This window comes from Thamnophis sirtalis, unplaced genomic scaffold (genome assembly GCF_051295495.1).
Source record: "Thamnophis sirtalis isolate CommonGarterSnake01/CBP01778 unplaced genomic scaffold, rThaSir2_p1.2 scaffold_6, whole genome shotgun sequence".
NCBI classification, from domain to species: Eukaryota; Metazoa; Chordata; class Lepidosauria; order Squamata; family Natricidae; genus Thamnophis; species Thamnophis sirtalis.
Genome location: NW_028261386.1, coordinates 77,697,433 through 77,710,689, shown reverse-complemented (window position 1 = coordinate 77,710,689; position 13,257 = coordinate 77,697,433). Strand labels below are relative to the sequence as shown.

At 36.8% G+C, this 13,257-nt stretch overlaps 1 protein-coding gene across 1 annotated transcript in view; it reads right to left on the bottom strand.

Moving 5' to 3' along the window:
• Positions 1 to 2,110: 2,110 nt before the first annotated feature.
• EZR (ezrin) overlaps positions 2,111 to 13,257 on the bottom strand; it is a 40,083-nt gene continuing 28,936 nt past the window's right edge. Inside the window, exons 8-14 of the mRNA XM_014057679.2 lie at positions 12,762 to 12,858; positions 10,469 to 10,632; positions 9,556 to 9,686; positions 7,927 to 8,087; positions 6,638 to 6,730; positions 3,544 to 3,795; positions 2,111 to 3,165 (exon numbers count right to left, since the gene is read on the bottom strand). Coding sequence (XP_013913154.1) covers positions 3,001 to 3,165; positions 3,544 to 3,795; positions 6,638 to 6,730; positions 7,927 to 8,087; positions 9,556 to 9,686; positions 10,469 to 10,632; positions 12,762 to 12,858 — 1,063 coding nt within the window. The 3' untranslated portion in view covers positions 2,111 to 3,000. The remainder of the gene's footprint in view (positions 3,166 to 3,543; positions 3,796 to 6,637; positions 6,731 to 7,926; positions 8,088 to 9,555; positions 9,687 to 10,468; positions 10,633 to 12,761; positions 12,859 to 13,257) is intronic.

Genomic DNA, 13,257 nt, shown 5'->3' with positions numbered 1-13,257 from the left:
CATCATAGCTTTCTTTCAAATTCCCTTTATTAGTTTGTATTAGTTTTTATCTTCCTTTTTAAAACTTTGAATACAATTATATAAAAATGAACTTTGAAACTTGTAATTATTTTATGAAACTTCTATTGGCCCTAATAAAGATTTTTATTTTTTTCCTCATGGGTGACATAGCTACTGCTATTTTATGAGAAAGTTATATACGGTTTTGTTTATAAAAATGCAGCTCAGGAGGCATCTTTGAACAGAATATTTAGTCAACTGACAGTTGTTTGTGTCTATTTCTTGTGCTCTCCATATGCCTGTATCCTTTACATAGAAAAGCAGTCTTTTTATGAAGTGCTAAGATTATTTAGACAAGCATTACATATATTCTAATGTCAGGATAGGAAAAAACAAAGGGAAAACCTACTAATACGAAATATACTCAGGGTATCCTATAGTGCTACTGGAACATCTTTTACAAGAAGTATTACCTCTTTTAACACTACTGCCTGCAAAAATATCTGGGAATCTGTAGCCATCTTTTTGTTTTAAAACTAAGAACATGTTTTGAAACTATCACATTTGGAACCAAATGTCATCTGGGAGATGAAGATGATTACTAAAGATGCTACTTAATTTTACAGTATGCTACTTCCCCATTTAAATTACAATCAACCTCATTTTAATAAATGGAAGGAGTAAATAATATGGGTCATTTGGCAATTACAAAATACCATGTTGGGTTGTACACATCTTCATGAACTCAAGGTCCTGATAAAATGGGAATGCAGAATGCTGCACTGGCTTTTGAATAAATGTGAAAACAGCTGTCCTGGTGAACAAATGAAGCTAAAAAAAAGGTGGGGCAACACCCCCCTTCTCATCGTCAAGTAATTATTGTTGATATTCACAAGGCTACAGACAATGCAAACTTACCTAGAACTGAGGTGAAACAAAGACATACATTTACAAGACACAAATCAGGTTAAGTTCATGTGGAGAATCTAAACAATAAGTTAGGCCCTGGTTAAGGAGACATGCTTTACTCATAAGATGTAATTATGGCCTGTTACAGGTTTAGCTCAGACTCAGTCTAATGTTTTCCAAACCCAGTCTAAAGTTAAACAATCACTAGACTTCCAAGAAAATAACATGGAATACAGAAGCCACCAGTTCTTTCATTCCACATTGATTTTTTCATCATGCACAAGTAGGAGCCTCTTTCCTGGGAAACAAACACTAAGCCTTTCAGAATCCTGGATGTGGTGGCTCTGATCAGGCTGTTGCAGACTTTGTTCTTTGCAGAAAACAGGAAAGCAAAAATAAAAACAAAAAACCCCCACCCTTCCTCAGAAGTACTATCATGCAGATTGTTGGCTATCTGATCTCCAATAGAGGTGATTGCAGCTGCCATTCCTATTATTTAGTACTATTCAGTAATCAGCTGGTTCAGTTGCTAGACTATGATTAAGGCTAAACACGGGTCACAATATTTAAAAATCTTACCATACTGGTTAAAGCTTATTGTTACTAATTTCTACCTTGCATCCAAGGCAAATATTTTGCTGTTCTATGTTACTAGTTTGCATATTGAACTTTATTAAAAATTTACTTTCAGTGTCATAATTTCTTCCATAATTATTTTACCTTTCTGTTTTATTATTAATATTCCCTGTTGCTTAAACAAACGGGTTAATAGTTTTTCAGAAAAAAAGAAATGGAGAAATTTAAGCAGAAAAAAAAGTTGCCTTGCAGATTTTTATTTATCAAATTGAATTGCATTCAACAATTCATCCCACCACACTATATCAGGATTCCAGAGGTATAAACTTCAAAATACAAAGCAGCATAGAAAGTTGTATGTAAAGTAGGACTAGCAACATACTGCACTCTTGGCGCTGATGATTTCCCAAACCTAAAATGGGATTTGCACCCCCCCTGGGGGGGAGGGGAAGGGGGGAGGCTAGGAGGTGATGGTGGTCAAATGGAGGTTAACAAGGGGATTCTGAGGCAAATCTATAGCAACTCTCTTCAACAGAGATATTTTAAAAAGCTGATAAAAGCCCCTTCATGGATGGAGTCTGAAACGGTACCATTTTTAAAAAATTAGAAAATTTGCTAGAAAAAATAGGAATAGTGAAATTATTTGTATTGAATCACAGGCATGCATTACAATTTTCTTTCAAGTAAAAAAAATCATCTTTACAAATGTTTTCTAGATTGTGCCTCATCCAAGAGATTAGATGTTTTCCCCAAAATATCTTTTGTTTAACAAGTCAAGAAATAATAACAAAATATACAAAGCAAAAAAAATCCTTTTCAAACTAGAATTATATGCTATTTATATTTTTAACATCCTTATGTATATACGTATATATATATTATAAATATGATACTACAGCTGACTGGTTAAGCTGCAGTTCAATACTTGAATAATATTGAACACCAACAATTTCCCTCTATCTGTGATATAAGAGAGGCATCCAAGTGTGTCTGTCGTGCACCCCCTTTAAGTGATCATGGGGAACCTGTCCGATTCCAGATGGAAGGTTTTTTAGAGTCCTTTTGTGACATTTTTACAGCAATAACAAGAGGAAGTGAGATGGAGGACTTACTTGAGACTTAACATTATAATCTTCAAATACAATGGGTGTTTAAGAACAAGAAACATGGCACAACATTTTCCCACACCTTAAAAAAATCTGGATATACTTGTGGTAGTAAAAAGCCCTCTATTAAAGCTGCAAAACTCTTTTAATGTGTAGAAAAAAAAGTGATTGCGAGACACCCTTTGACATTAGTTTTTTGACACAATATTAATAAGATTTTACTACATCTCTGTGACCGTTCTCCTTATTATACTTAAATCCTGGTGACTGCTTTTATTAAATTCAGCTGACACCTGACAGTGTGTGAGTATTTCTTTATTTACTACTATGACTTTGCAAGTGACCTTTCATGAAGAAACGTCTCAACAGTCAAAATCTGCATTTTCAAGAGTCTTCATTGAAACTACATTTACATAGCTTCAAATTCATCAATTCTCTGCTTGGTGTTCCCTTGTCGTATCTGTCTCAGTGTCTTGTACTTGTCTCGGCCTTGTCGCATGTTCTCTGTGTGGATGAGGTCATTCGGAGTCTTCATCTCTTCATCTCTGGCCTGAGCTAGTTCATCGGTCAGCGTCTACAACATTTAAACACAGTATTACACACTTGCACAAATAATAAATTTGTCAAATTGACAAGAGGAAAACAAAAAACTAATATGAAATTCTGCAAATACTATCTGAGGGTGAGTTTTGTACATATCATTCTATGGTCATAAGCATAGTCATGTCTAAGAGACTATAATGGTTAGCGTTAGAAGAAGATAGAAGATCTAAATCATTTAAATTTGCAAACCCATTTCTACCTTTTACTATAAGATACATGGTAGAAAAGATTTTTGGATTATATCCTACGTCATTATCTTCTTTCCCCATAAAATGTGAAACCTTTCTTAAGCCTTTAAAAAAAGATAAATTTCAATTATCATCTTTCTCTCTTGTGCAGTAAGTCCTACCTTCAGCTGTCTTTGGACACGTTCATTCTTTTCGGCTTCAGTAATTCGCTTTTCTTCATTACGATCATTCAGTATGCCTTCACTTGAGAATTCTGCGCTGTAGCCAGAGGACTCGGTTCCTTCATCTTGAAAATTATCATGGACATGGTAGTTCACTGGTTCATATACAGGTGGAGGTGGAGGAGGTGGAGCAGTCATTACCAGGTGTAATTCTTCCTTTGTTTTCACCAGATCATCTTGGGCTTCCTTAGCCTAGAAAAGGGAAACCAAGAATATATTTTCAGTGATAATGTTATTTAGAAAATAGGCGAGATCTGATATGACAATTCATGTGTTCCCAAAATAATCTTCAAATATACAGATGATAATTTAATAATATCTCAATTAATAATTTTCAACCAGGCCTTCATTTCCTTTTCACAATGACTATGTTCAGACTATCGTCCTTCTAGCTCAGATGCACTTTTCTACCCATCCATATTGGCAAATGGGGTTTATGTTCCCCTAAATTATGTCACATGGCTCAATGGGTTAGCCCCCTGACCAGCTGTTTGATGAGAAGCTGTTTCCTGACGTATTTAACTATGGAATCTCTATCTCAAAATAGAGTAAATTACTTCCCTAAACTTGAATGTTTTTAAAAGACAATAGTCAAACCTGTGAGGAATAAAGCTCCCAGTATTACTAATCCAGTCACAATGGCTATGCATTACTTATACTATTAGACGCAATATGCATTTGAATATAGTATTTGGAAAAGACAAGTTATATGTTGCAACTATACAAATATGTATAGTTATATGTTGCAATGTATTACTTGCAAGAAGAATATGGATAAAAGGAGCCATCTCTGCATGAATGGCTCTAACGATAATGTAACCTGCAAGTTATCAATAAAGTCTACCTGTGTACTGAATTTGTCTTCCTTATTATATATGTCTGTTGTGTAAACAGAGAAGTCAACTGAAAAGCTTTGCGTATGGTGCAGGTGTAATCAACTGTCTCTAGGTGTAAGTTTTGTTTGAATTTTGGAGAAGATGGAAACAAAGCTTTATATGAGTTTTATTGTGGCAAGTGGGGCCAATAAAAATAATAAGAAATTACAAGCAGTCTTGTTTCAACTTGTTGATGGGAAGGAGACAACAGACATGTTTAATATTTAATTCTGCAGAGAAGTTTAATGAGCAGATGTTGCAGGTGTTCAGAAATCTGAAACTTGCTATGTATCAAGCAAGGACATTACATAAGGGAGGAATACATTTTTTTACAATGAAACAGAGAGGCTTATGTAGCAGAATTAAAACTTTTAGTGTAGTCTTGTGAGTTTGGACAGTTACGTGACTAGGTGGAACAAGACTTGAAAGAGTAAGAGTCAGAGTTTTAGGGACAGATGATTTAACTCTGGAACATGTTGTTGATGTTTGCAGAGTTGAGGAGTAGGCTGTAACTCACTTAAAAGACCTTGGGTGTACTGATAAGGAACTGGTTATTCTGAGAAGTAATGAAAAAGGTTAAACCTCCAGTCATTAGCTCCAATGCCAAAGACCAAAAATTGGGAGCACCCATGTCTGGGATACAGGTTCTCAAAGGCACATGGGCAATGGTTGGAAAAGAATGCAGAAAATGTGGGTGGCTGAATCTTTGATAAAAAGTGAAGAACTAAGAACAAAAAAAGTTAAAACTAAAACATTATGTACTGTATGTTATATGAGGAAGAACTTCTTTGGAGCTTTGTAATGGACTGGTTTAGAAGTTGTAATGGAAGGTTTAGAAGTTGAATGTGCTGTTTGTTTAGTTATTAATGCTATAAAACTGTAATGTTTAAAATTCACAAGGGGGCTGAATACTAAGTTTATAGCCTATATAAAATTGTCCAGAGTTAGAAGCAGTTACTGATTTAAATCTTGTGTTAATTTGGACTGAGGTAAAGTAGTTAGGACATCTGCTAACCTCTAATGGCAAACCTGACAAAAATAAAGAGTGAAGCCATTGTTAAAATACCAAGAAGAAAATAAATGAATAGTGTTTTTTCAGTATGGCCATTTTTTTTCACAGGAATGACAATTGTGACAATTCAATTCAATTAATTGTTGTTACAGAACATGGGATTTTAGTGGATAGCTGTACAAGAAACAATTAATAAATTTTAAGTGTTATTAATGATTGAATCTGCATATAAATATTATAATGTGACAAAACTGTATCAGGAAATGGCAGCGTATCTGGTTTAGCTGCAGTATTGCTTCAGTGAGGAGTTCCATATTCAACTAGAGTCAGGATTTTTAATTGCTTTCTTTTATGGAGAAGAAGTTTCAGTACGGCCTGATCACAAACCTTTGAAAGCTATTTTAAGCAAACCATTATACAGAGTGCATCAATGATGGTTACTAATGTTGCAAAACTATCAATTGCAATCCAGTTCTAATGAACCTGGAAAGGAAATAATTTTTGAGATGTCTAGAGGTTTTTGTTTTAATTTAACAGTGATAAATTTATGTTTTGGATTGTACTGATATTGCTGTGGATAGGATGAGGTCTTATTATCTATGTCTGAGAGAAAACAATTTAAATATTACATTACATGATAGGTCCTTATAATTATTTTGAAAGGATGGCCTCAGTAAAGAAAGCAGGATCCAGAAATATATATAAAAATATAGGAATTATAAGTCAAGGACCTAATGGAAATTTACTGGTCAACAATACCGTCTTTTGGTTAGGTATGTATGCTCATAAACGTCGAAGATGCACTGAACGCTGTTACCTTCCCACCAAAGGTGGTTCCTATTTTTCTACTTGCATTTTTACATGCTTTTGAACTGCTACATTGGCAGAAGCTGGGATGAGTAACAGGACCTCACTCCGTTATGCAAAGCTAGAAATTCGAACCGCCGACCGTTCTGATTGACAAACTCAGCATTCTAGCCACTGAGCCACCGTGTCCCTCTTATATTCTTATAGTATAGCAAATTTTATAGGACAATAGACTATACAATCTATATTTCCAATGAACCATGTTGTAATCAAGATCCAGGGAAGACCTAAAGTTGCTAAAACGCTGAAAGTAAAACAAGAGTGGAAAACATTAACTTACCCTGTGTTGCCATTCTTCAACCTCAGACTCTTTACGCTTCCTTGCCTCTTCCAGAAGAGCAATCTTGGCTGTGTATTCTGCAAGTTCTGTAGCCTTTTTTGAAAGGTGGGAAAAATAAACTACATGAGATAGAAGTACTTGGGATCAGTAACAGAACTGCTCGCTATTCCTAGAGCCTCCGGTTTTGGATGCAGTGGGATATTTTGTTTGTTCTTGGGTCAGAAAATGATACCGTAGCAGCTTCAAAAAAGTAAAACCTAGGCGGGCAAACTTTATGCTAAGGCTGGATAACTAACATCCAACTTTATTAAGCTGGCCTTAAGAGAACTTTCACAAATTTTATTGAATATTGCCCGAATAAAATTTGTCAGCCCCAACTATAAAAATGAGATAGAAGTACTTGGGATCAGTAACAGAACTGCTCGCTATTCCTAGAGCCTCCGGTTTTGGATGCAGTGGGATATTTTGTTTGTTCTTGGGTCAGAAAATGATACCGTAGCAGCTTCAAAAAAGTAAAACCTAGGCGGGCAAACTTTATGCTAAGGCTGGATAACTAACATCCAACTTTATTAAGCTGGCCTTAAGAGAACTTTCACAAATTTTATTGAATATTGCCCGAATAAAATTTGTCAGCCCCAACTATAAAAAACCAATTTGTCTATTCCTGCAGCATCAACAATGTCTATTTTATTTCTGGCTGCAAGTTAGAACATTAAAAACTAGTTTATAGCCAATGTAACTTAAGCAAACGGTTCCCAATCTGGTACCTTCCAGATATGATGGATCTGCAACTATCAGTATCCTGAGCCAGATTTTACGCATAATGCCTAGAAAATCTGAGAGCTATAATGCAACATTTCAGGAAGGCACATGTGATAAGAAAAGAGAATTTCTTTCTATCAGATATCTTTGATCCCTGCAGGGATTTTAATTCATTTCCAGCTCAAATGCAGCTCAACCACTTTCTCTATAGCAGCACTAGATTGTAGAAGTCCCTGTTCTGTAAAAACTGATGTGTCCTTAAATTTTATTTTGTCATTGATTCAGGAAATATTTGGTTTGTGTTGTCCATTTTCTGTACTGTATCTATTTTAGGTATCATTATCATCTTTATATGCTTTAAATTTACTTTGAAAATTCACTGTAGATTGGCATGAAGGCTTTGAGAACCAAAGGCAAGGTTTAAAAAGCTATAACTATTGATGATGCTTGACGAACTTAGCCCAACTACTTTGCTAAGATTCATATCTATTTTCCAAGTTTCCTTCTGAAATGCCTCCGATTCATACCAGCTGCTCCTGACTCTTTATCTGGTCAACCGCCTGTCTCTCCAGCTCTTCCTTAGCTTGCAGAGCCATCAGACGCTCATTCTCCAGGCGCTCTGCTTCCACCTGGGCCCTTGTTCTTTCGTCCTCCAGCTGCCTGGCTTTTTGGATCTGGTCTGAGAGCTCTGGCAAAAAAAACCAAAAACCACTCTTTAGAAATTGCACCATTCTGGGCTTCTTGTGGGAAAAAGTAGTATAGGTAGTCCTTGATTTACAGCAGTTTGCTTAGTGACTGAAGTTACAACAGCACTGAAAAAAGTGACTTATGATCATTTTTTACACTTATGACGATTGCAGCAGGTTGATATTTGGATGCTTGACAATTGACTCACATTTATGACCATTGCAGTGTCCTGAGGTCATGTGATCAGATTCTGCAACCTTCTGACAAGCAGTCAATGTGGAAACCAGATTCATGTAACGACTGTGTTACGAACTTAACTACTGCAGGGATTCACTTAACAACTGCAGCAAGAAAGGTTGTAAAATGGGGCAGAACTCACTTAACAATTTTCTTTCTTAGCAACATAAATTGTGGACTCAATTGTGGTCAAAAATCAATGATTACCTGTATTATTTACAGAGTAGAGCAGTTCCTTCACCTTATCACTTTATGGCTAAGTATGACATGCAATTAAGACTTCTGACTTCCATACACTTATGCTTTTGGAATGCTGGTGCTAGTTTTATGTGTAAGATATTCTTTGAAGATAAATAGTTACAGCTTTAGTCACCAGACATGACAGCACTGGCCGACTTGCAGGAAGTCCCCAGGCTGTTGACTAAGGTGGAAGACTGGAAAACATCTTAGAAGAAATGTCTGTTCTCAATAATCCAGGTCATGGTTGCCCCAAAGGTGCGTTTTTTTTTAATGAACTGAAGAAACTTCTTAGAGGAGAAGCAAAACATTTTCAAAGAAAAAAAATCCTAGAAAATCCAGTTGGCTTTTGAAAAAAGTACCTTTGGGACATCTTAGAAGAAAGCAGAGGAAAATCACCTTTGCTTTGTGGCCAAGAAACCAACATGGATGTGTCCATGTTGTGAGCAAGTTATAGATTGAAGGCAGATGTCATCCATTTGGGTTTTATAATCACATTGTGATGATTTCTATCTATAAAACTCTGTCCAATCATATACCTGCCAAGATAATCAGTTACTTCTGATTTCATTCACTTGACACCACACAAACATTACTTCAAAGGTTAATTTTTTGGTCAACCAAACTATTAACATAGGAAGCTGATACTTTGAAACTATGCAGCAATGCTGCCAAACATCAGATCCTGATGGCAACAACATGTCATGATTCCCTGTTGCTGAAGGTAATGTGAAGCCTCTTCCTGCTTCCCACTCCCTTTGAGGGATTCTTCCTCAGAGCAAGATCCTGGGAGATCATTAGGGTGAGACTATTCTCCTCTCAGAAGGAGATGTTTATCGGTCTGGGTATTTCTATTGATTAGGAAACTCAATCTATAGTACTACCGTGACAATTTATGTTGTTATTGCTTGGTAAAAACACTGCTTCTCAGATCAGAAGTGGCGAACATAGAAAGATGTATCTGGGTTTCGACAACACAATGGTAGTAGTAGTACCTTTTTCTGCTTTTTGTGTCTTCACTTCATACTCCTGCAGCCTCATCATCAGCTCTTCTTTCTCTCGCATCATCTGCTCTTTTTCCTTCTCAATTGTCTCTCTTTTCTTCTTCTCATTTTCCAACATCTCTCTTTAGATATAAAATTAAATTAGTTTTAGAACTGGAACAGGCTACAAAACATTTTACCACACTTTTCTGATTTTTTTTTTCATAGTACCAGGAGAAAACAACATGAAAGTATCTGAACACTTGTTTAAATGAAGAGTAGTACTTATTATGTAATGATTGCATTTCTAATCACTCATGATTGGTGATCTAAACTTTTCTATTAAGGACCCATATAGGAAGTAAAGAGGATGTGAAGGTCTAAGGCAGTGTTTCTCAACCTTGGTGACTTTAAGTCCTATGGACTTCAACTCCCAGAATCCCCCAGCCAGCATAGCTGGCTAGGGAATTCTGGGAGTTGAAGTCCACAGGACTTAAAGTCACCAAGGTTGAGAAACACTGGTCTAAGGCAACTCAACCTCTTACCAATCTATACTTATTCTGGATTTAATTTCTGGTAACCCTTTAATTGCCATGGATGCTATGGTATGGTAAGACTATCAACATATCAACACATTAGGGGGCATGCATTAGCGCACCAGCGTCCCTCCATACCTGTCCTACTGTCCCCATTTATATGTACTCATTAGTAGTCATTTTATGGCTATGCTTTGCTCACTTATATTCATTTATTTGTGCCATTTTTCATGTGTCCATGTCTATGTCTATACTGATATTTGTTTCCTTGTACTTGTTGATAAAATAAATAAATAAATAAATAAATATCTGCTGAAAAATGATCATGTTTAATGTAGGGGCCCCAATTGAGTTAAACCATATTGTAATGCCTATGCTTCTGCTCTCACCTTTCTAGCTCTTTCTGGTGTTTCTCTTCCCGGGCCTGGGCTTTCATTTGCTGGACCTCAATGGTATCAGGTTTCCTACGGCGCATATACAGCTCATGATTTCCCATGCACAGCTGCAGGATTCTCTTGTTGATTCTTAGGCGAGGAGCATAAAATATAAAGTCCTGGCAGGAAGAAATGAAAAGGTTAAAAAGCACACTCAGACTTGCAGTGCCCTACTTTATACTTTATACTTTTTGTGTTAAACTTTTTACTTGCTGCTTAATTCTTTGTAATGGAAAATCCAAGCAGTAACAAATTAACTTGCTTAATCATATAGGACAGGGATGGCAAACCTATGGCACGCATGCCACAGGTGGCACGTGGAGCCATTTGTCAGGGCATGCGAGGCGTTGCTCTGTCAGTTGGCCAACGGGCATGCGCGTGCTGGCCATCTGAGTTCAGCCTTTTTTAAAGCCATTTTTCTCCCTCCCCAGGCTCCAGAGGCTTTATAGGAGCCTGAGGAGGGTGAAAAGAGCCTCCACCGCCCTCGTGGAGGCTTCAGGAGCTTCCCTAAAGGGTAAGGAGTGCAAAACACTGGCCCTATGAGCAAAGAGGAAGTTCGGGAACGGACTTCTGGTTTGCTCATAGGGTCGGTTTAAGCCCTCTGGAGGCTTAAGGGACCTTCAGGGAGCTTCCCTGAAGCCTCAGAAGAACTAAAAACTACCCTACGAGCAAACTGGAAGTCACTTCCGGTTTGCTCGTAGGATCATTTTTTGCCCTTTGGAGGCTTCAGGGAAGCCTCCTGAAGGTCCCTGAAGCCTCTGGAGTACCTCCAGGGGGGTGGGGGCTGTTTTCACCATTCCCAGGCTCCTATAGCAATAGCAATAGCAATTAGACTTATATACCACTTCATAGGGCTTTCAGCCCTCTCTAAGCAGTTTACAGAGTCAGCATATTGCCCCCAACAACAATCCGGGTCCTCATTTTACCCATCTTGGAAGGTTGGAAGGCTGAGTCAACCCTGGGCCAGTGAGATTTGAACAGCAGAACTGCAGAACTGCAGTCAGCTGAAGTAGCCTGTAGTGCTGCATTTAACCACTGCGCCACCTCTGCTCTATAAAGTTCCTGGAGCCTGGGAAGGGCGAAAAAAGCATGGAAAAATGAGAGGTCGCGCCTCTCATGTGTGCATGTGCACTGGGGTGTTTGTCGCACATTGCATTATGGGTGCGCCCCCGCACATGACCCCCATGCGCTCCTCTCCCTTATGGCACGCGAGCCAAAAAAGGTTCGCCATTGCTGATATAGGGATTAGATCTTTTCCCACGACTGACCGATGATTGCTAATTTCAGCACTAAAAATACATTAATAATTTCTGAGCCCGACCAATTTAATAACTACTATAACAATCCTTCTCTAAAAGCCTATTTTGTGATATTCATTGTGCTTTGTGCATGGGTTAGTAATGGTATGGAAATCATTCAAATTCAAAACTTCTGTCCCTAAGAACTTAATAGCCAAGTATGAAAGCAAATACATTTGCAGGATGGAACAGAGACCGAAGGGAAATTATGAAATACCAAAAGAAGAAAGTGAGGCTAACATTTAAGAGAAATAACACAATAAAGTTATTCAGGGCTCCAGTGAATATTTGTAATACAAAATGTCGATATGTTTAATGGCTACATAACTAATTTTTTTCATCAGCTGCAATGAATTATTTCTACTAATCAAATATTTTAAAGAGAGGAAGTTGTTTCTGAAATTGAAGCAATTTCTGATGAGACCTATTTATATTATAAAGGAAAGGAAAATGAGACATATTTTTCAATATGCCAACCTCTTACAAAGGATTTATAGAAAGATTATTTCAAAATTACCTGGAAAATTAAATTCTATAATGCAACAATAGAAGATGTTACTGAATAAGGAGATATTCCTATGGTTTTTTTTTACAAGTTATCATTTTAAGACTGCAATTTTAAGACTCCCAATTTTGCGGAATATAAGAGAAATAAAGTGATGTCTATAATATTAATATTCAATAAGTACAGTAAAATGATTTAACAAACATTCTAACATATTGATGTGGGTATGATGAAGAGAAGGGAGCATTCCATATTCTGTTGAAACAATTTCAACCATTAACCAAATTTATTTGATAGAAACAAGTGCTTCCATTATAATTTAACTACTGAATGGGCATGCAATTTCATTCTACGTTTTATGCAAATTAAGAGGTAGGGCTTTTAAAAATAGTAAATAAATATTTCTCTTTCATTAGGAACAACTCTAATTATCAGTTATACCCACTGGTGATTTCTTGTCAATTGGTTTTATAACAAACTTCTTGTCATTGAAAGATATGTTTCGAATTTCACTCCAAGGGAAGCCAATTTTAGGGGTTAACCTGGAAACAAAAAAAGCAGATACAGATAAGGAAACAATCTACAATACAGACCAAGAAATCTGGCTTAATTATAGGTAGTCCTCGGTTTACAACCACAATTACTGGAATTTTGGTCACTAAACAAGTCATCAAGTGATGAGTCTTAATTGTACAATATTTTTACTACGGTTGTTAAGCAAATACCATAGTTGTTAAGTGAAGCATGAAGTTATTAAGGAAATCTGGCTTCTCCAATTGACTTTGCTTGTCAGAAGCTGGCTGAAAAGGTTGAAATTGTGATCATGTGACTGCAAGACACTGAATCATTGTAAATGAGAGCAGATTGCCAAGTGCTTGAATTGTGATCACGTGACTCTGAGAGTTGTTGCAACAGTAAGAACTTTGAGGATAGACATATAT